A 20,489-nucleotide genomic window follows, 5' to 3' on the forward strand; every position below is an offset into this window, starting at 1 on the left:
GTCGCTATATGGGGATTGTAATGTCACCGATTGTCACTGGAATTTCCTGTTAAACCTTTACGGTAGTATTTAACAGTCTAACAAAACAGAAAGTTTCATTTCATCTTTGTTGTCTCCAAGTTGCAGCCTCAGCTGGGAATCACACCTTTTTACCTGCTGACAATCACAAAGACTTTATATTGCCATCTATCATATGGTACAACTAGCACCTCACACTTGTGTGTCTCTGCCAACCAGTCAGGTTGGAAGTATATATGGTCACAATCTGCCCTTCTATTAATTGGTTACGGCACAAAAAGTTTTTTTGCTGAGCATTATGCAACGTGAAGTTAACCTTTGACCTTTTGGTTACGCCATCATTTCCTAATTTTATCATACAAGATATTTGTGCATAATTTTGACAAACAAAATAGAATTAGTTAATTTCTAAGTCCCACTGAACGTTTGTGCCAAATTTAGGATTTTTACTCCAGGTATTTTAGTCGTTTGGTACGTGACGTAAAAAAGTGATCAATGATCTTGACCGTTGAGCAGCTGATTTAAATCAGGTCATTGCTAAATCTAAGTGAATGTTTGTGCCAGAGGTTATGAGATTCCCACCATGTGTTATGTTCATATATTTCATTCACAAAACATGAGGTTTGGGATAAATTCTTATGAGTTCAACCTTGGGATCATAAGATCATTTCTTATGATCCCACTCCCAATCATTCCCAGGAGTGGGATTGAGGGATGGATGGAGAACCCAATAATATATCGCCTTTGGCTATTACTGTGTTAAAAGCAGAAAAATGTCAACTCCATGTTTGCACCACTAATATTCTCAGTGTGTAGCTTGTGTGGCTTCCTACTGTACATCCCTAAGATTATAATGAATCTGGAAAGCCTGTCATACCCAGTCGACCTGTGCAGATATAATCTTCCCCCTCATTTGTTTCTCCTCCCACATTTCTTAAATGTCAAGTCGTCAGTGCCCGCTGCTAACTAGACATATCCATGGGCAATAATGAAACAGTGGAGGGGTCCTCTTTAAGGGGGTGTGTATTGGGATTTAATAGAAAAGAGAGGAAGAATGAGAGGAAATGAAGGATAAGTGGGAAAATGAAGGATAAGTGGGAAACTGTCAAGTAGTGAGTAATGATCATGGAAAGCAAAGATATATATCAAAAGATGACGTGCCCCAGCAGGTTGGGCCGACCTTTATTTACAACAACCCAATTTTGACAATGTTGAGTGACAATGAAACCATGTCTTGAAAATCAATTATTTGCAACTTTGGGTTTTGTTAAGTTTTACTATTAAAACATTGTTTTTAGAAGGTCAGCCCAATAATGCTCCAGGGGACATCCAGGTTGAACATTTTCTAGCCAACATGAGCAATGATCTTGAACGTTGCCTACATTTTTATGGTTGCCTTCCTCTTCTGAAGAGTTGGAGGATTCCTCTGCACTGGAGGGGATCGTCTCAAAGTCCTCTTTGTCCATGGAAGGGAAACGGCGCTGTGTCCAGCCTGAGGAATATTCATGCAAAATATTAGCCTGTAGAATAATTCCCTAACACAACGATATAGATTGTATGAATGAAACAATGTGTCCGATGATGTTTACTATATTGATACAGAAGAGCTTTTAATTTCAGCACTTTTCTTCAACAACAGAACGTTGTTTCAATGTTTCAATGAGGCATAAGGCTTTTAGCCACGCCTGTACTTCAAGTGAGGTAATGTATGAAATGAAGTGGAAAATTAATATTTTTTTCAGTTCTATTTTCTAACGGCTGCTGTCCCAACCATGTAATACACAATAATTCAACAGTAGTTTCCCCATTATCCCGCCTCTATCTAATCCTGGTAAATGGGTGTAAAAAACATAGAACAGTGGGTTTCAGATGTGACCGGCTGACTTGGCATTCAAGAGCCCACACAAGGGAGTACCTGTCTGTATTTCTTCTATTCACCCTATTTGAAGACATCAAATATGTCCAATCAGGTATTATATTAGCTCTTTTCGTTTTATGAATACAAGAAACACCCATTGTGGTACTGTGTCTTCTTCCTGTTTACATCAAGCTTTGGTACTGCAGCCTGAGCCACATGGAACATAAACTTCATAAAAGGTTTTTGTTGGTCAAAGCCTCGATCGCCTCCTGCTGCATCAAGTCATCTTATGACCAAGAAGTCCATGGGTGCTCAAATGGCCACAATCACTTAACCAAAGTGAGTGATGGATGAGAAAATGACAACTGTTATGGTCTGAAACATGCAAAGACACTTTGCTTTGCCAGTGGTGTAACATATAGGGCCAGTTGACTGTGTTGCTCAGGTAGTTTGGAGGCATTTGAGAGACAAGGCAGAAGACTGAACTGGAACTGTTTCTTTTAGACCTATCTGCATTTAGAAATGAATGTGCTGCTGAAAGAGGATGCACAAAAGCTCTGGTTAAATAAAAACCACCAAATTAAAGTCTGGTCAGAGCAAATAATCAACCAAAACTAACTTGTCAACACATATAACTGAAATTAATTGAACCGAGAAGACACAGCACAAGTCACATGTGAGTCATCCTCTGCAGTTACCTGGTTGGGAGGTGGATCTAGGGACAGCTGAGGCCCTGCCAGCAGCGGGGGCAGTGTTGCTAGTCATACTCTGACGTTTCCTGGCTGCAGCCATTGCACCACGCAAAGTATCTGGAGGGAAGCCAAATGCTTGTTGCTGTGTTTTTCTCATGATCACTCAATGACCACACAATATCAAAACCAAAATTGAAAATAAGATGGTGTTGTGATAAAATTAAATTCTGGCCATCTCGTCAAGAGAGCAGTGAAACTCTATACATGCAGAAATCAAGTTCTCAACAGGCCTTGACACCAACAAACCCATCACCAGACCAAAACTACACGCACACAACAAAATATTTGATCCGATACACCTTTTTATTAAATGATCATGCCTTTTGAATTGACGTGACACAAATCACAATGCAAGTCCACACAGCAGGCTAAAAATTTAAATACAGAAGAAAAAAAAACGTGTGCACACATACACCACAACACACACAAGTGAAAAGTCACAAAAATAAGTTTGTTCTACTGTACCAAACAACAGACTAAAATGCCCAGCATGCTCAGACCCTGCACATCACATACAGTGACTTCAGACAGTATGAAGACCTCTTCACTTTTATCACTTTATTTTGTTGTAGATTTCATTTAAGAGATTTGATTTTAGATTGACGAACAATTTGAACCATCCAAGATTAAATATACAACACAATAAAGCGGAAGTGGGCTTGGTATTTTCTGAACTAACTGTACACGACACGTTCATGTACCTTCATAACCAAATGGAGTGGGATCGCTCTTTATCTCGTGTCTCTTGCTCTTTATGCTAGAGGAGAGGGGACCTGGTCAGGGGAAATAACAGGGAACCAGACACTTAATTAGACACCAACATTTTAAAAAGTGAAAGTAACCACTGCCTCCAAAAAAGAATGTTTCTATACAATTAAACCTAAACAGCAAGCATATTCCTAAAGAAATGCAATCACATTACATATTAACATAATGAGGATATCTTATTCATTTATAAATTTGAAATAAATATTGAACAGATCAGTGATTTGTTCAGATCCAGTCTTGCAGTCCACTTTAAACTTTTACAGATACATTTGGATAAATACATTTAGCACGTAATTTATTGCAAAGTTATGCCACATGCTTCTTAAAACAGCCCAGATGAGCATAAGAGCAAAAAGCTTCCTAAAGAAATGTCATTTGTAACACTGCGTTTCGATCTTTTCAACTAATGTCTTTTTGTCACTCTGAATCACCTCGGTATTAATTATTAAAACGTTTGTTATAATCGTATTTACACCATTATCATTATTTATTTTACAGGTTATCTCTGAGGCTTAATAAACAACCACGATTAGTGTTGGAAAAGGCAAAAATGAGAAGATGTTAGATTGTGACACAAGTTATTTCACACATTAAAGCATTTGTTAGACATTTTAGATGACAAATTCAACTTTTTGTTCATTATTATCTCTCGGTCATCTCTGCACAGACAAGTTGGCTTCATTTTTGTACAGCTGGTAATAGTATTTGTGCCTTAAAATTATAAACATGAAACTATATAAAATTCAGCAAAAAATGATTTTATCGTTTTGGATTTGTTTACACATATATGTCACAATAGTGCACTGCATTAAAAATCTATTAAAATAGAACATTCTTAAATTATTATTGGGTCTTAATTCATTCAAGATTTAGAGTATAGAGGCCACTGAGCACCCTCCAAACAGTACGACTTGCAGCATTCTTTACAGGGGTCAACCGTTATTGAAACAGTCAGGACTGCATGTGAGGGAAGGAAATATAAACTAAAGAGGCTGATTGAATAGAGTTCAAGGGAAAACTTCTGTAGCTCTGTGTTTTTAATCCTGTCAAGCCTCTGCCTGGTTGAAGATGAACTTCTCATCTGTATTCCTACGGTAAATTGCACTTCTACTGCCACTTTGAATGTCACCCTGCGTTCCAAATGTCAGCTAATCAAAATTCTTATTTCTAGACGCTTTTTAAAAAGAATATGTATGTCTAGTCATTTGTGGCCTTTTTTCCCTTTAACATTGTTTTGAATCCCAGGAAAAGCTTGACTTTCTCTATGCATCTCATTAATTCCAAGCTGATCAGTAAATGGAGAAAAGGTAATAAGAAAATGGCTTTTTTTCCTCCTACCCTACGTATGTGCACACATACCCACAGTTCTATCACTGCGGATTCAATTGGAGTCAGGTCATGACTGACCTGAGAATGAATTAAATTGCAAAATTTTGTAAAACTTATGGTAACCTGTGAATGAAAGGCAAACCCATTAGACACGGTTTTCTCAACTTTTAATTATGTTCCATGGTGACACATTGTTACCAAATTGTTTTTCCTTGAAATCAACATGGATCATGCTCCTGAGGTGTATTGCAATAACTCTAGAAAAACAGCTGTATCTTTTAAAATATGAACTGAAATCCTAATTACATATTTTGCAGTCAGAAATCATAATGTTAACGTCAAACTGTGTGATTAACTGTAAGTTTCTGACATACAACATAATGTAAACATTACTACCATTGGGGCTTTTGCAAACTGGCCCATGCTGATGTTTGCAGTAAAGCTGATTAACATGTTACAGCTAATCAGGCGATTAAACAATGTCCATCTCCGTAACTATAAGGGAGATTATTTTAATATTTTAATATGTTATACGTTATATGTTATATGGTATGTCAATTCTTTTTTTTAAATTTTTGTAAAGCCTGTCTCCTGTGTAGATGCTGCCTGCATATTTGGAGAGCAAGATATCTGATGGGAGCTTTGGCTGAAAGTCTGTGGCTCTTTTTGTTTTGCTATCTGACTCCGTAGTCTAGTATACAAATGCTTTCACTTTATAATTTAACTCTATGTACATAACAGCCACTGGCACCTTTTTTTTTAACTGTGCTTTTACATTTTAAATAGTATACTTTTAATTTTGTCTCTGTGTTGTTCTTTTAATGTTCCTGTAAAGCACATTGAATCTACCTCTGTGAAATGTGATGTATAATTACCTTGCCTTCACTCCAAGATGTCACCATATCGCCATGACAACAATTAAAGCAAATTTTAGCAATCGCTGTGAATTCTGTGTGACTTTGCAATGTTGCCCAATCAAGCGTAAATTGTTGACCAAATTCATTGTTTGTGGTTGTGAACACAAATGTAAATCATTGATGTAGAAATACTTTTCTACTTTTACATTTTACAATATTTTTTCAAGGGCTCAAACAATCAAGGTGAGTCAGATTAGATAAGCACAAAATCTAAACTTTGGCAATTTTCACTTGCTCTTACCATTAAATCAGGTATTTTGGGCCTCAACAATCTCATAAAAACAGCTTTTAAAAACCTGAAGGGACTGCTTCTGTACTGGCCTCTGCGGAGCCCACAGAAGTCACCTATAGGTCAACCCATGTCTTTATCATGAACTGTGGGTTATTGCAAGTTCGACTCTGGGTGCGCTACAGTGTAGATTTGAATGTGCAACAGTTCGCTTTTAAATACAATATTTCAAATTATAATTCAATAAGAAAAAATCCCAGAACCACAGCATGTAATCATGGTATGGCAAAATCATAGGGTAAGTTTGATTGTGTTGGACTTTGCTTTATTATAATCTAACCTTTTCATTCAGCAGTGAACCTCTGAATAAGCCTATCACGTGATGCAGTGTAATAATTACTCTCCCTAGAAAAGGGTGAAAGAGCAATATGTGGAGGCAGGAAGGCTTTGGACAGCTAATTCAGGTACCTTTTGTGCGTCGTACGGCGAAGGAGGAGGAATTGGAGGAGGCAAGAGAGGAGGTGAGAGAGAAGCGGCGGGGGACCTCTGCCTCCTTAGCAGCAGGCTCTACAGCCGGAGAGGGGTCAGGACGCAGGAGGAGTCAGGGAGAGAGCCAAGCACGGAGAGAGGGAATTAGCCAAATGAAGTAAAGAGAGAAAAAAATGAAGCAGGGGAGGATAGAACGGATAGAACGTTACATAGGAATAAAGGGGGGAAAAAAGGTGACAGATAAGAAGGGCAAGAAGTTACACACCCAGTTTATTGCCATTAAACAAAATGATACTACTAATTATCAGCGGGGCAAGCATCACATTAATTACTTTTATTGATAATCTATCTGAAAATGAGCAAAAGTTGAGCCAAAAACATTCAGCAGTTCAAGCAAATGGAAAAAGGGAGCTACTAATGCACGGAATAATGAAATATAATAAAATACAATGTGAATCAAAACAAAACCACAGGAACAAAACTGACAAAAGTGAATCTTAACATGATGTCCACCAACTACATCTGAAGGTCTTCGTCATGAGTATGAAAATGTGGTCACATGTCAACAGGAGGCCTTATGTTAGGGAGAGCCGAGGTTTGAGACAGATGTGAAATAAAGATGCAGCATGAAGGGATACTTCAAAACCTCAGCGGGACCAGTTGCTACATGTGGTATGGAAGAAAGGATGTTGTTGGGCCTGACATTTTCTGATATAACAAAAAAGCTTTGCCACAACTTGTGTGTCGGAGCATGTGTTTGAACTAGACGCCTCAACAAGACATTCTGAGACGTTGTCTATTACGCTTGTGGATCACAGTATAGTTTTAGTTTCAATTAAACAAGCGTCAGTTGATTAAACCTGGACAAGATCAAGCGGATGACTCTTCAGTGACGATTCAAGAGAAATGAGCCTCAAGCAAAAACTAGGAATGACTTGTTCATAGGTTTTTCTCTAAGTATGCAGTTCAATGAAAGAGAAGGATACTGTCACAGCCACCACGTGATGTGCCTCCTTTCAGCACGGGCATCTCATTTTACTGCAACATGAACGAGGAACTGCTCTCACTTGTTTTTTTTCCATATGCCTTGATGTCACTGAGGTTAACTGCAGGTTGAAATCCAGCTCTTTTCCCACTGCTGAGCTCCAACGCAGTGATAAACTGTGATAAACCGGCCAAGATGCGGTGTGAATGTCAGAGCGCTTGCAAGTCACAGGCCGCAGCAGACGAAGTGGCCCGTGGTTTCACTCCATTCTCCAGTGATATAACACGCTGGACTTATTGAGCAGACGTACGAGGCAGTGAAGCACAGGAGGCTGCAGGGAGCACTCCTGTTAATGGTGGGTCTATTCAACAGGAGGACACCTGCCATCGATTCACCATTGATTTCCATCTCATACTGCAGAGCCGCACATTCATCATTCAGAGTAGTGCTCAGGGCGGTGTGTAATTCTTGTATAGCTGTGTGTGTGGCTGTTGTATATTATTATTGTATTGTTTTGTTATATGGTATGCAGACCAAATGTAAGTCATTTTTGCAAAGAATGAGGTCACACTGAAACTTTGGGCCAGAACATTATACAGTTCTGTATCTTCTGCATATTGACTGCCAAAGCATGAAAATCTCAAATAGATTTTGGTGACATTTTAATTCTATAAAAAGTAAAGAGAAATCATTCCAGCATTAAAAAAAACCTGAGCATTAAATCTGCTGCAATAACAGCCCCTACTCTCTTAGTTTCCAGCCGACCTTGAAACATGGCTGCAGGGATTTGCTCCCATTGATTGTGGGGCCTTGGTCATATGCTAACAAGACTGGATAAAGCCAAATGATAATGACAAGTAAGTGTATGAAATCTCGATTCACCGTTCACCACTGGGCAAGCTATTGAGTTTCTATAGATGCTGTGAATGAAGGAACGAGGTTCCAGAAGCCCTGGTGTAACTTGACATTGTTTGTTTCACAGAACCATCTGAGAGCGCTTTGTTGGAGAATGAAAAGGACAGGCACTTTCAAAAAGTACTTTACAGGTGATTGGATGAACCATCTGTTTATCACAGTTGCTGAAACCAATCAGGAGAAGAGTGAAAACATATTTTTCATGGAGAAAAGCCTTCACTGTTGTTCCTTGCTGTTCTTTCCAGGTCTGACATAACTGATATGGAACATCTACACCAACTTCTTCAGGAGCCTCCATTGTTGTTAATGAACAGCTTCTTGCTGTCGTCACATTTGCGAACTGCTCATAGCTGCCAGTAGTTGCTTCCCTACAAGACAATGATTGGTCCAAAACACTGTAGTTCAGCCTGAGGCAAATTTAAGTCTTGAAAGAAAAATTCTCACTTGCCAGATATCTATTTTATTTATTCTTTTAGGATAACAACAATTTCAATCGTCAAGTTCCACTGTCTTGGTTTAGAATGTTGGATCGTTGTATTTTATGGTTTTTCTCTGCTTGAAGTGCCTCCCAGCCTCACTTTTCAGTCTCATTAGAAACATGTGTGGCTTGAAAACAGGACATGGAAAACCGAACCTGAACTGTTCATCCTTCTCCAAAAATATTAATACGCCCTCGATGGGGCTCGAAATACAATAGGGTGGCATTTAGTGCAGCACTGCCCCAAAGAATTTAGCCTCGCCTGTCTGTCTGTTTATCACCTGCTGTCTCCCTGTCTTCAAACCTTGTCACTTCAGCTGGACCCCATTCCTCTCTTTACTAGTTTCCTTGCTGTCGTGCAGGCAGATGCAGATGATACTGACATGAACAGATAAAAGCTGAGAAGGGGGAGAACAGGGAGATGTGATCTTTAGTATGCTGAGACGCCGCAGCCGCTAGGACACGTGAAGAGTTCGACCCTTCGACACAAGATACACACTGACACAGAAATCTATATAACATCTGAGGGGGAAAAAGGAAAGCAAAGGACAACATCAGGTGTGAGAGAGGAGAGTGGAGACTGAACATGAAAGGAGTGAGACAGGAGAGAATCTGCAGCTGCTGATCAAGATGATGTTGATGATGATAATGATGATGATGATGATGATGATGATGATGATGATGATGATGATGATGATGATGATGATGATGATGATGATGATGATGATGATGATGATGATGATGATGATGATTCTCATTATGCTTATGAAAAACAGACAAGGACGATGTCGGTGTTTACAAAGACGCCAGCGAGAAGCCTACATGCTGATGTCTTACTGTTACCTGATTGGAGAGACCTCCTGTTGGAAAGTCCCTGCAATGTGAAGCGTTTCCTAGCGTTAGCAACTGAGTTGTCTGATTGGCTGGCGGAAGCATCGACTGAGTGGGAAAGCGAGAGGGAGCTGTTGTTAGTAGAGCAGGTTAATAAGATTAATAACAGGCGTCAGAGAGCGTGGTTTGAAAAAGTTCTCTGTTGATGGCAACGTGATAACTGAGCCTCCCCAACAACTTCTAAAACTTTGTTTTTGTAGATAAATATTTAAATACTGTTGTTTGCTTTGTTGGTTTGTCGATGTTTCAACACAATATTTACTTCAAGAAAATATGTCACACTGCTCAGTGGATGAGTGATACATAAAAAGGGCATGGTGTTAAGACAAATCATCTCATCACAATAAAGTTTCTTTCCTACCAGTCAATATTGTTTTATATCACATTATCAATTAAGTCACTATATCTGTTGACCTGTATCATTCTACTAGAGGAATAAAACATGAGCTGGCAAGAAGAAATCTATTTTACAAAAGTTATTAAAATCTTAATAAATACCACACTGAAATGTTTACGGCCACTAAGCATAGATTCTGACTGTGTGCATTGGCAATTTAGATATGTCTGAAAAAAAAAAAGTAATTTAATACAACATCAAGTATTTGTTATACTACTTGCATATGTCAGTCAGTATTTAATAAGCATTGAGGTTCGTTTCTCGGCTTTACATTAAAGTAAAAGGAAGCAGAGTCTGTTAAAGTATATTTCTGTTTGTTTTCAAAAGATCTTGATTGAAGGTGCTATTACAAGGTTTCACTGAAATGGAGCAGCACAAGATTGGCTGATTGTTGATAAATGTCAGAAAGAAGAACCTCGGTTTAAGTGGAAAAAATATATATAAGAAGAGAAGTAGAAGTAGCAACCTAATAGTAGAAGAAGGCAGAGGCACATAACACACAACAAAAAACACTCATCCATTTAAACCTGTTTATGAATGTATCTGATATAAGTGATATACACACAGACTGCGTTTATATAACACATATACGCGTTACATTGACCAATTCAAACAAACATTCATACAGCACTACTCCATAACTCACAAATCCCATACCATGTACCACACCCCACTAACAAAATACCCATCACAAGAAAGCTGGGTTCAGTATCTTGCTCAAGGGCATTTCAACAAACGACCAGTTTGAACAGAACCCCCAACCTTCAGAATGGTGGGCGATGAGCTCAATGTGATAAACTTTCTCAGCCTTCCAGTATTTTGAAATATACCAACCTTCAGTTTCTGCACACTTTGTGTTGAAAGTTTAAGTTCAAATGGATACAAGCTAATCTTTCAAATAATAACCAACAGCATCATAGTTAAAAGTTGTTTTAATGGATCTGTTTTCGCAGCTATCATTCAGACCCTTTGCTGTGGCTCCAAGAAGTGGTCAGTTGCTTTTGTTTACTTTAATATTGTTTAAGGTTTAAAAGTTTTCCTCATGCGTTTGGGCCGTATCCGTGTGTAAAATGTTTTGTTTGGGAGACAATGAGGTCAGAGCTTACTTTGTAATGTATAATTGGCATGTGCCAGATAAAACAACAACAATGGCAGCTATACACTGGCTTCTCTACGTTTGGTTAGCACTGCTAGGTTAGCTAAATTTAGCATCATTGCAGCACATTACTCAAATGAACTAGTGTCTTTGGACCACAGCATTCATCTATTAGACTATTTCCACCGACCTGACTGGCATGCTTGTTTGAGCATTTGTTGTTGTTTTTGTGTTGTCCTCTGGATGGAGATATTTTGTAAAACAAAGGTCTTGTTGACAGAGTTTTTAAAACATCTGGTCAAAAAAATATCCACAGCACTGTGAACAAGATGTGGTGTCTGCTGTTTCTTTTCACCCGTCACCTAGGGAATACTATGGCTAAGGTCAAGCTTGCTATGGGGGTGAACTGTTCTAAAGTGAGGAAGGGGAGGGGAATGCAGGCAATACAGAGAAAACTTGCTCCAGACTGCATGCGACCTGAGACAACCTGAGACAACCTGAGACAACTTAGGACAACCAAAGACTACCTGAGACAACCTGAGACAACCTGAGATGACCGGAGACAACCTGAGACTGGGGCGACAGTTCACCTTTCAGAGCGACAATCACCCACAGCAAACAGCTAAAACAAGACGACATTATCTTCAGGACAAGTGTCTGACTGTCCTTGAGCTGCTCAGCCTCATCCAAAAACACTTTCCACTTTTGTCATGATGGTTTTCTGAGTGTACACTAATGGGAAAAAAACGTCACTTTAACCCATTTAAAATTAAGTCTGCAACACAACAACATAAAGTGTGTCTGACTGCTTCCTCTATGTGTGTGTGTCTGTCGGAGCTAAAGAGCACAGTGACCTCTCTGAGGGAGAATATTCAGAGTCTGTCTGCCTATTAAAGCAAGTTTGCATGATAAACTTTTATCAGATGATTTTTTTCTGCCTTGTCCTTGGTCAAAGGCACAATCACACACTCTGTCCCTCTCACACATCCACAGACATATATGATACTAGGTTCAACTTAATTTTCCTTACAGAGACAGGAGCAAGTAAAGTCAATTCATATGTGTAAAAGTCTAAACACAATGAGCAGTGAGACCATAACCTGGTTACCACTGAGGGTATACACACATGCTGTATACAGTATATATTTCTACAGAGCATAATGAACTAACCAATGAACCAACTGTCGCAGCAGCAACAGTGCAATGCTTTAATACATCACATATTTTTTATTTTGTCTTTATACAATGTCTTTATGAGATGTGTGTTTTGGTTTGTGGACAGCTTTTGTCCTCTGCCCGTGCAAAGTAGGATTAGCTGTCTAACTGCTCTTTTTACTGCCATCATCATTATTAATGATGGCAAAAAAGCAGGAGGAAGGAAAAAGAGGAGGAATCTGGCTACAGCACAAAACAACCGTGACTCATTTTGACGTCGCCTTGGTGATCATCTTTTTGTAAATACAATTTGCCTGGGACTTTTTCTTAGAAACTTAAAAGAAGAAAGGAGACTGCATGTGCAGTTGGAAGAAAAAAAAGTGTCCGGAAGGTTGACTGGAGGAGAGATAAACAGATTACAAGTGTAAGAGACAGAAGAGGATGACAGAGACGGAGAAAAGAGTGGGAGGTGTGAATGGATGCGAGGAGACAGGTATGGCTTTCGACTGCTGGTTTCATAACAGTGGCCACGCACCCATTTAAAGGGGAGAGACCAAAAACAACAGCCGCTTTCCACTGTACCTAACCCTTAGCTTCTTACTAGCCGTGGAGATTGGAAGAGAAGTGTTTGTGTGTGTCTGTACCGTATAAAGCGACAAAAAGGAGAATATAGGCATTGGTTTGTTCCAGGGCACTTAAAGCTATTTTGAACCACATATAAAGTCAAAGACTTAAGGTTAATCCACACCTTGAGTGTTTTTCTACTTCAGTCAGTCTAACAGAAACATATCCACATCTATTTTGACAAATAGATCCAAGAACGTTCTCTTGTCCAAAACAGAGCTCCAGAGTGTTCCAGCTGTAAAATGCCAGCTTGATGTTTTAGTGTGTTTGTTGAATACAGCGACCAGTGAGGGTTGGCGGCTGTGCGGAACTAATGTTTTTAAGGTTAGAAATAAATAAATAAATGTTTTCCAAACTTTTAACTTTCTTTTCTCATTAACTTTGTCAGATGAAGTTGCGATTGTAAAATCAGGATTTTATCACCGCAGCACGGCACCTTGACAGAGTCTGCTGATGTTAGCTGATGTTTGTCGTGTGAAAAGAAAAACATCCGGCTGTTTATATGTTGTCACACGCAGTTCTCCACTAACAAGACGTTAGACGGTCCTGTGGACAGACGTCACTTCCCTTCAGACAAACTGCAGCTTAAACTTCTGATGTTTTAAAGCTGATGTTGTTTGAATGTTGAACATGTGACAGATCAGATCATGAACATCACACAACAACAAGCTGTGACCTATCAGCCCCGCAGCAGGTGCTGCTGCATTGATGAACGTAAGGTTGCAATGAATGAACCCCTTATTTTACAGGTTCAGTGTGTTTGATACACCTTATTACAGTGATGTATTCAAATATGCTGAAAGACTTGACTCTTAGAAATAAAATTTAAAATGAGCTGAGCTGTAGAGAACTGCTCTGAAACAGGACTGTACGTGTGATTCAAACTTGAACCGGGCCTGCGACAGTGTGAGGTTAAACTTTAGCCACAGGGACCTCTAGTGGTGTTTGATAGTTCTTACAAGACACATCAGCTGGGTTCAGATTTATTATTCAGACTAAATCAAAGGAGGAGGTCACACACAGCCTCTGAGAACAAATCAACATGGGTTGAAATGGTGACCTTTGACCTTTCCCTTTTCCAATTTGTTCCTCATCTCTTTAGTCCTCATTGCCTGATATCATCTCTGAACTGCAGCTTTTAAGTTAAAGCAAATATTGTCCACCCCACCCCCTAAAATTGTTGCTCATGACTGAGGAGTAGCCTCTTCATGTCTCTGTGGTAGTGAACTTATCAACTCTATCTTCAGTGAGTTTAACAAAGAGCTCTCATATTTCACTGAGGGCATCTAAAGTCACATCAAATTTTATTTCTATTGCTCAATATGACAAATAATACATTTTTGGTTTTACAATCTGTACAGCATATGACACGCTCTGTCTGGAAAGACTCCCAAGGAGGAATGATGAGAGACAAAAGAAGATGGAAGGAGACAGGGTGGGTCCCTGGAGATATGTGTGGAGGACCACTGCTGTCGCCTTGACTCAGTCATAGTTTCACAACACATTCACTAGTAAGCTGCTATTTCCCACTGCTCTGCAAACAGCAGCTCTCAGTTGCCTCAGACCTCAGCATTCTCATCAAAGCCTGCTGCTGGTCCATGGGGGGAAATGCTGCTCACAGTTCAGAAAATAGATTTAATTTGAAAATGTGAGGGAATCCACTACTTGGGCTAACCCCAACCCTGCAAATAAACTGACAATGGAGTTAATAACTGAAAATGTTTTTAATTTATATTTTCACTTTCCTCTCATAGCTAACTATATATAATGAGTCTAGAATAGTTTGCTGTCTCTGGTTCTGGTATGATGTAATGATAATTTAAAATGTTTCCAATTACAATTATAAGCCATATCCTCCGTTCTACTATGCATTTTGCAGGCAGGAGGTTATATGTTGTTATATGCATATGTTTTCTCCTTCAGTTAATTGTGCTCTTTGATTCAATTTCTATTCAGCCCCCTTCTCTCTCGCTTTAAATCAGTGATGATGTAATGTCTGACCGGTACCTCTTGCTGTCTGACCTCCAAGTGACTCTATTTCCCCAGTGTGTGTGGCTGTGTGTGTGTGTGTGTGTGTGTGTGTTTGTGTGTGTGTGTGTGTGTGTGTGTGTGTGTGTGTGTGTTTGTGTGTGTGTTTGCATGCATGCATGCGTGCATGTGTGCGCATGTTTGTGTGTGTGCTGACTCACCTGGCTGTCCACTAACCTTCTGGTAAGTGGATGACCTGCTCCACCTCCTGGGCCACAGCCGCCCACACTTCACTTCACACTTCATGTATAGTTCATTTTAATTGCTCTGAAATCTATACCAGGGATGAGATGTTTGCTTTTGCAGGACAAAATAATGTGTGTGGGAGCTCTCACCTCTCTTCTGTCTCATGTTGGGGCTGGGGTTGCTCCTCCTGAAACCGGACTCTGGACTGGATGAATCAGACTGTCTCAGCGCCAACTTCCGCACACTCTTGCTGTTGCAGGTAAATGAGGCAGAGTGTCAACAACTTAATTTCCCACCATCTGACAGCAGAGTGCAAGGTTTCAGATCATCTGTAAAAATCTGCATTTCATGTCATTTTGTAGTTTGTAAGACAAATGAAATTGAATGCTTACCTCATGGGAACTCCATAGCTGTTGAGCTGGCTTGCCTCTGTAAACACAACGGAGAAATTACATTTTACTCTTCATCAAATGACAACAATGTTTCTTAAGCAACTTCCACAGTGATCCACATGACCGTCACAGAAATTATTCATACGATCTACCACCTCAGTGATTAGGTTTGGTTGAACTTCAAGCTATGACGATGAACTGCTTGAAGTTAAGGGTAGATCAGATGGTGACAAGAACCAACGTTAAGATGAGATGTGATGTCTCTGCTGTCCAAGTGGTCAATGTGTATAGATAGATAGATAGATAGATAGATAGATAGATAGATAGATAGATAGATAGATAGATAGATAGATAGATAGATAGATAGATAGATAGATAGATAGATAGATAGATAGATAGATAGATAGATAGATAGATAGATAGATAGATAGATAGATAGATAGATAGATAGATAGATAGATAGATAGATAGATAGATAGATAGATAGATAGATAGATAGATAGATAGATAGATAGATAGATAGATAGATAGATAGATAGATAGATAGATAGATAGATAGATAGATAGATAGATAGATAGATAGATAGATAGATAGATAGATAGATAGATAGACATCATTCAGATTATCACTGACACACCCTGTCCGTTGAAGAGGGTATATTGTCCACTATATATAAATTCTTCCACGCGCTCAGAATTCTGAGACCACTTTCAATTGAAAGTTCTTCCTAAAAAACAAACCTGATGACAGCATTTCCTTCCTCAAACAAAAAAGCTGCTTTTTTAAAAACCTACATTGTGAACATCCAATGCTGTTACTTAGTAGTCTTCTTCTTTCCTGCCTTTGTTTGCATTGTTGTGCATCTTGGAACAGTGAACTGGCTGAATGTGCCTGCACGTGTGTGCATGAGACAAATAAAATGGGGACCTACAACTCAACTAAACTAGAGGTTGTGTTTGAGTTTCGTAAGTGTCTGAGTTTTTTCATTAGTGTCTAGGTCCTGTTGAATCTGTACTGTGCACCACATGAAGGATACAAGAGAGGAGTGTTTTAGCAATGTGTGAGAGGATGACAAGTTATTTCCAGTCCTTAAAATCTCCCAAACTGCAGTGTCAACCCTAGAAGCTGCTTTTATTGGCCTGATGGAAATCACTTTGTGGCTCTATAAAGAAAGTACAAAACACCATCGCAGCGTACCCACCAGGGATACAGCTCCAGAAGCCAACCCATATCTAAACAAGAGGATTCATAAATGCAACGTTAACAAATGTGGCCTGCCACAGGATTGTGCTGTGTGACAGGAAATCTCTGGAGAAGAATCTAGTAACATAAATGCAGACAGTGAGACATCGACTTGCCCGGATGCATAGCTCACATAAGTGAAATACCAAGCTGTGTGAATGATCTGGCTTGACAACTCCTGTTCCAAGCGACCAATGAAGCTGGTGCAGAAATGCAGAGTCAGCGTTGAGCCATTCAATATGCTCCAAATATTGTATTCAGCAGAAGGGATATATTGTTTCATCATGGGGCTAGCAATGTTTTATTTATAAAGGCTGGTCACACAGAGGTCTGTGCAGTGATGTGTTACCCACATTCACTACAGCAAATAGTGCTCACAGCTTTATCTGTGCTGGGTGGCTCACCTGAATTAACGAACCAGAAACTGATATATTACCAAACAGGCAGTCGTACACTGTAAAAACTATAACTTATATTTTTGCATAATAACAATGAGAAGCCTAACAATATAGCAGAAACTGTGAAGGTTAAAAATAAGACTTGATGCAATACGTGATGAAAAATAAACATACAGAGAGCTCCTTTATAAAATGAAAATTCCCAGTGGGCACAGCATTAGCAAATGAGCAATCAATGTTAGTAAAATATAAACAGTTAACATAACTAAAAACTTTACGTTGGCTGAACAAAGTCTAAACTGGAAGAGTTAAAGTAAATAGGATGAAACTAAACAATTCTGTTGGGTTAGGGTTCATCTTCCTAGCGTGTGTCACCATCTTGTTTCAGCTCAGCCTTCTGTCTGTTCCGCCTGTTGTCTCTGTCATGACGAGCCACTGGTGGCTCATATTAATAGAGAAAGGAAAATGTGATCTTGATGGTGTTGCAGATTGTAACTTCCGGATTTATTCATCAGTATTACCCACAGTATTTCTTCATAACACAAGATTACCAAGTACAGGCCCTGTAAACTATGACATGTTGCATCAATGTCAAGGTAAACATTACATTTTGTTCATGATGGCACATGAGAACTGGATATCTAACCAAAATGTGTGAATGTTCCTGTACATATATCTTTGTGTGGAGCATTTTAAGCAGAGTGAGGGCATTTTTGGAAAGTGAGGACATTTTGACTGGTCCTCATTTTTTCATTGGGCTGTTTGAGGGTAAGACCTGGTTTTAGGGTTAGGGTTAGGGGTAAGGAGCCAGGGAATGCATTACGTCAATGAGTGTCCTCACTAAGATAGTAGTACAAACTTGTGTGTATGTGTCTGATCAGATTCTGAGATGTCTGCCTCTGAGAAATGTGTATCTACTTCAGCACAATGAAAACTGAATGGAAATATCCATATGAGACAGGCTGTTATCTGGATGTCATTGTTACCACAGACACTAGTTTGCTATGGAGTAGCATACAAATCACAGCTACACCACAGAACGACTTGTGATAAGGGACTTATCATGGGCTGTTTATTTTACAGAATGTGTTGGTGTTGTACTGTATCTGGTTTTCATTCAACTTTGTGTCAGTAAATGGATCCAGGATCCACTCCTACTCACAAACTTTTCAATATCAAAACGTATCCATCAACCAAGAATCTCAAGCAGTCAGTCATAGCATCACCAACCTCAAAATCCATACCTGCTGTACCCGCCATCATTGTGCTACATAGTTTTAGTCAGCGGCCGTTGTTACAGTTCAGCCGCTGATCATCAGATTCCTGTCACTTTGGAGTGATGTCACCACATATCTCAGCTCATCTTTGGTGAGTACAACAGTATTTCCACTGATAGATATATTCACTTATTCTCAACCTTAGATCAAGCATAAACCTTCACTACTTCAACATCTCATGGTCTTCACTACAGTTTGCTTGGTTGTCACGGACATGAGTGTTTTCATTCTTTGACACAGAAATTTAAAAAACTACTATGAGAACTGAAGCTTAAATTAATGTGATTTTGTCTTAATACCAAAAGATGAAACCATACATTAACAAACACTCGAGCTCTCTTCTCTGTCTCATCATCACCTATCTTCTCTCATTCTTTTTTAGCACACACAGCTAAAAAAAACTGCTGTTCTCCTTTTTAGTCCTTTGCTCCCTCTTGCTTTTTTCTCACCCTCACCCTTCCCTCCTCGTGTTCACCTCTTCATTCCCAGCTGCACTACCTCTCAGCCTCCATCTCCACCCTGGAAATCTCTCTCTTTCTCTGTCAGTCTCTTTGTCCCTATGCCATCATTCACAGTGGACCATCAGAGCTTCCACAGTCTCTGCTCTCCAGGCTTCATGACATGACTGCTGTGTTATCAGTCTGTTGACACCTTCACACACACACACACACACACACACACACACACACACACACACAGTTGGGCTGTCAGTCGGGGTGAGTGTGTGGCGTACAGAGGGGGGTTTTCGTGTCAGTCAGGACCACAGAGTGGAACTGTGGACGAAAGGCAGAGGGAGGTGCAAAAACACAGGGAGAGAGGGTTACAGAAGCCAGTGGACACACAGACCTGGGAGTGAGTTGGTTTGTCTAAAAGTGGATGTACAGTACATTTCTACAATACTGCATTTGTGTTATCACTATTATTATACTTGATAATAATACATTGCATTGTTATTGTTCACTATTTCCCAGAGACTCATCTTGTCATTGTTTGTTTTGTCTTCACATCTGGGAAGTGCAAAATGTGTTTGTAATGTGTGTGTAATAAATAAATTACTTTTCATGTATTGATAAATTCTTGGTCCGGAGCCTTGGAAAAAGATAAATGTAACATAACAAAATATGTGCAATACATTGACAATGTCCTGTGTGGCTCTGGACGAGTGTTCTTAAGTTTGTGATTGTGATGCTTTTTATGAAGCGTGACTCACACTCTGGATATCATCAAGATATCCTCACCTTTGCTGCTTTAATCTTGACCAATATTTTGTTAATCTGCTCCTTTCGAGTATAAGTTGATGCATAATTAAGATACTGAGTAAAATCATTTAAGCTTTGTATACAGCACAGATTTAAATGAGCTGACTGGACATTGGGAACGCGATCAAACCTGAACCATCAGTAGCCATTCAATGAAAAGAAAATTTGCAGTTGCTTTTAACTTTCTAGCAGAATATTCATTGAAGGCTTTAGTAATGTACCGTTTTCAATTAGTCCATTCATAGTTTATTTGTAAGCAACATAATCCTCTGTGACTCAAAACCAATAGACTACTACACAGGTCATTTCAATCACTGCCTGCTAGAAATTACATTTTCATGCAACTAATTTGAAACAGAAAGAAATGTCCACAACATTGACTACTCCTTGTAAACTTGGAATGTGGAAGTGACTTGAATGTTCTCTCAAACTAATGGAGTGAGGGTTGAATCGTGTAAGTGATCCATTCCTGAATAGAAATCTTTTTTTTTGCCAATAATAAAAGGGCTCAGAATCCTCTTTCTATTCTGTCTGCAGTTCACAGACAGTGTTGGGAAATAGCTTGAGTGCACGTGTGTTTGTGTGTGTGTGTGTGTGTGTGTGTGTGTGTGTGTGTGTGTGTGTGTGAGTGTGTGTGTGTGTGTGTGTGTGTGTGTGTGTGTGTGTGTGTGTGTGTGTGTGTGTGTGTGTGTGCGTGCGTGTGAATACCTCTGCATGCCTCCAGCTGGCCTGTAAGAACTTTGCGAATCTCTGAGACCCACATATTTTTAACATCCATGGAAGGAGCCTGGGGAATAATTAACAT

At 39.4% G+C, this 20,489-nt stretch overlaps 1 protein-coding gene across 1 annotated transcript in view; it reads right to left on the minus strand.

Annotated features, from left to right (window-relative positions):
* mcf2l2 (MCF.2 cell line derived transforming sequence-like 2) overlaps nt 1–20,489 on the minus strand; it is a 112,564-nt gene that overhangs the window by 10,588 nt on the left and 81,487 nt on the right. The window contains exons 25-32 of the mRNA XM_061077777.1: nt 20,393–20,471; nt 15,508–15,544; nt 15,265–15,365; nt 9,582–9,677; nt 6,340–6,438; nt 3,330–3,401; nt 2,575–2,685; nt 1,401–1,510 (exon numbers count right to left, since the gene is read on the minus strand). Coding sequence (XP_060933760.1) covers nt 1,401–1,510; nt 2,575–2,685; nt 3,330–3,401; nt 6,340–6,438; nt 9,582–9,677; nt 15,265–15,365; nt 15,508–15,544; nt 20,393–20,471 — 705 coding nt within the window. The remainder of the gene's footprint in view (nt 1–1,400; nt 1,511–2,574; nt 2,686–3,329; nt 3,402–6,339; nt 6,439–9,581; nt 9,678–15,264; nt 15,366–15,507; nt 15,545–20,392; nt 20,472–20,489) is intronic.

Source organism: Limanda limanda, chromosome 9 (genome assembly GCF_963576545.1).
Source record: "Limanda limanda chromosome 9, fLimLim1.1, whole genome shotgun sequence".
Lineage (NCBI taxonomy): Eukaryota > Metazoa > Chordata > Actinopteri > Pleuronectiformes > Pleuronectidae > Limanda > Limanda limanda.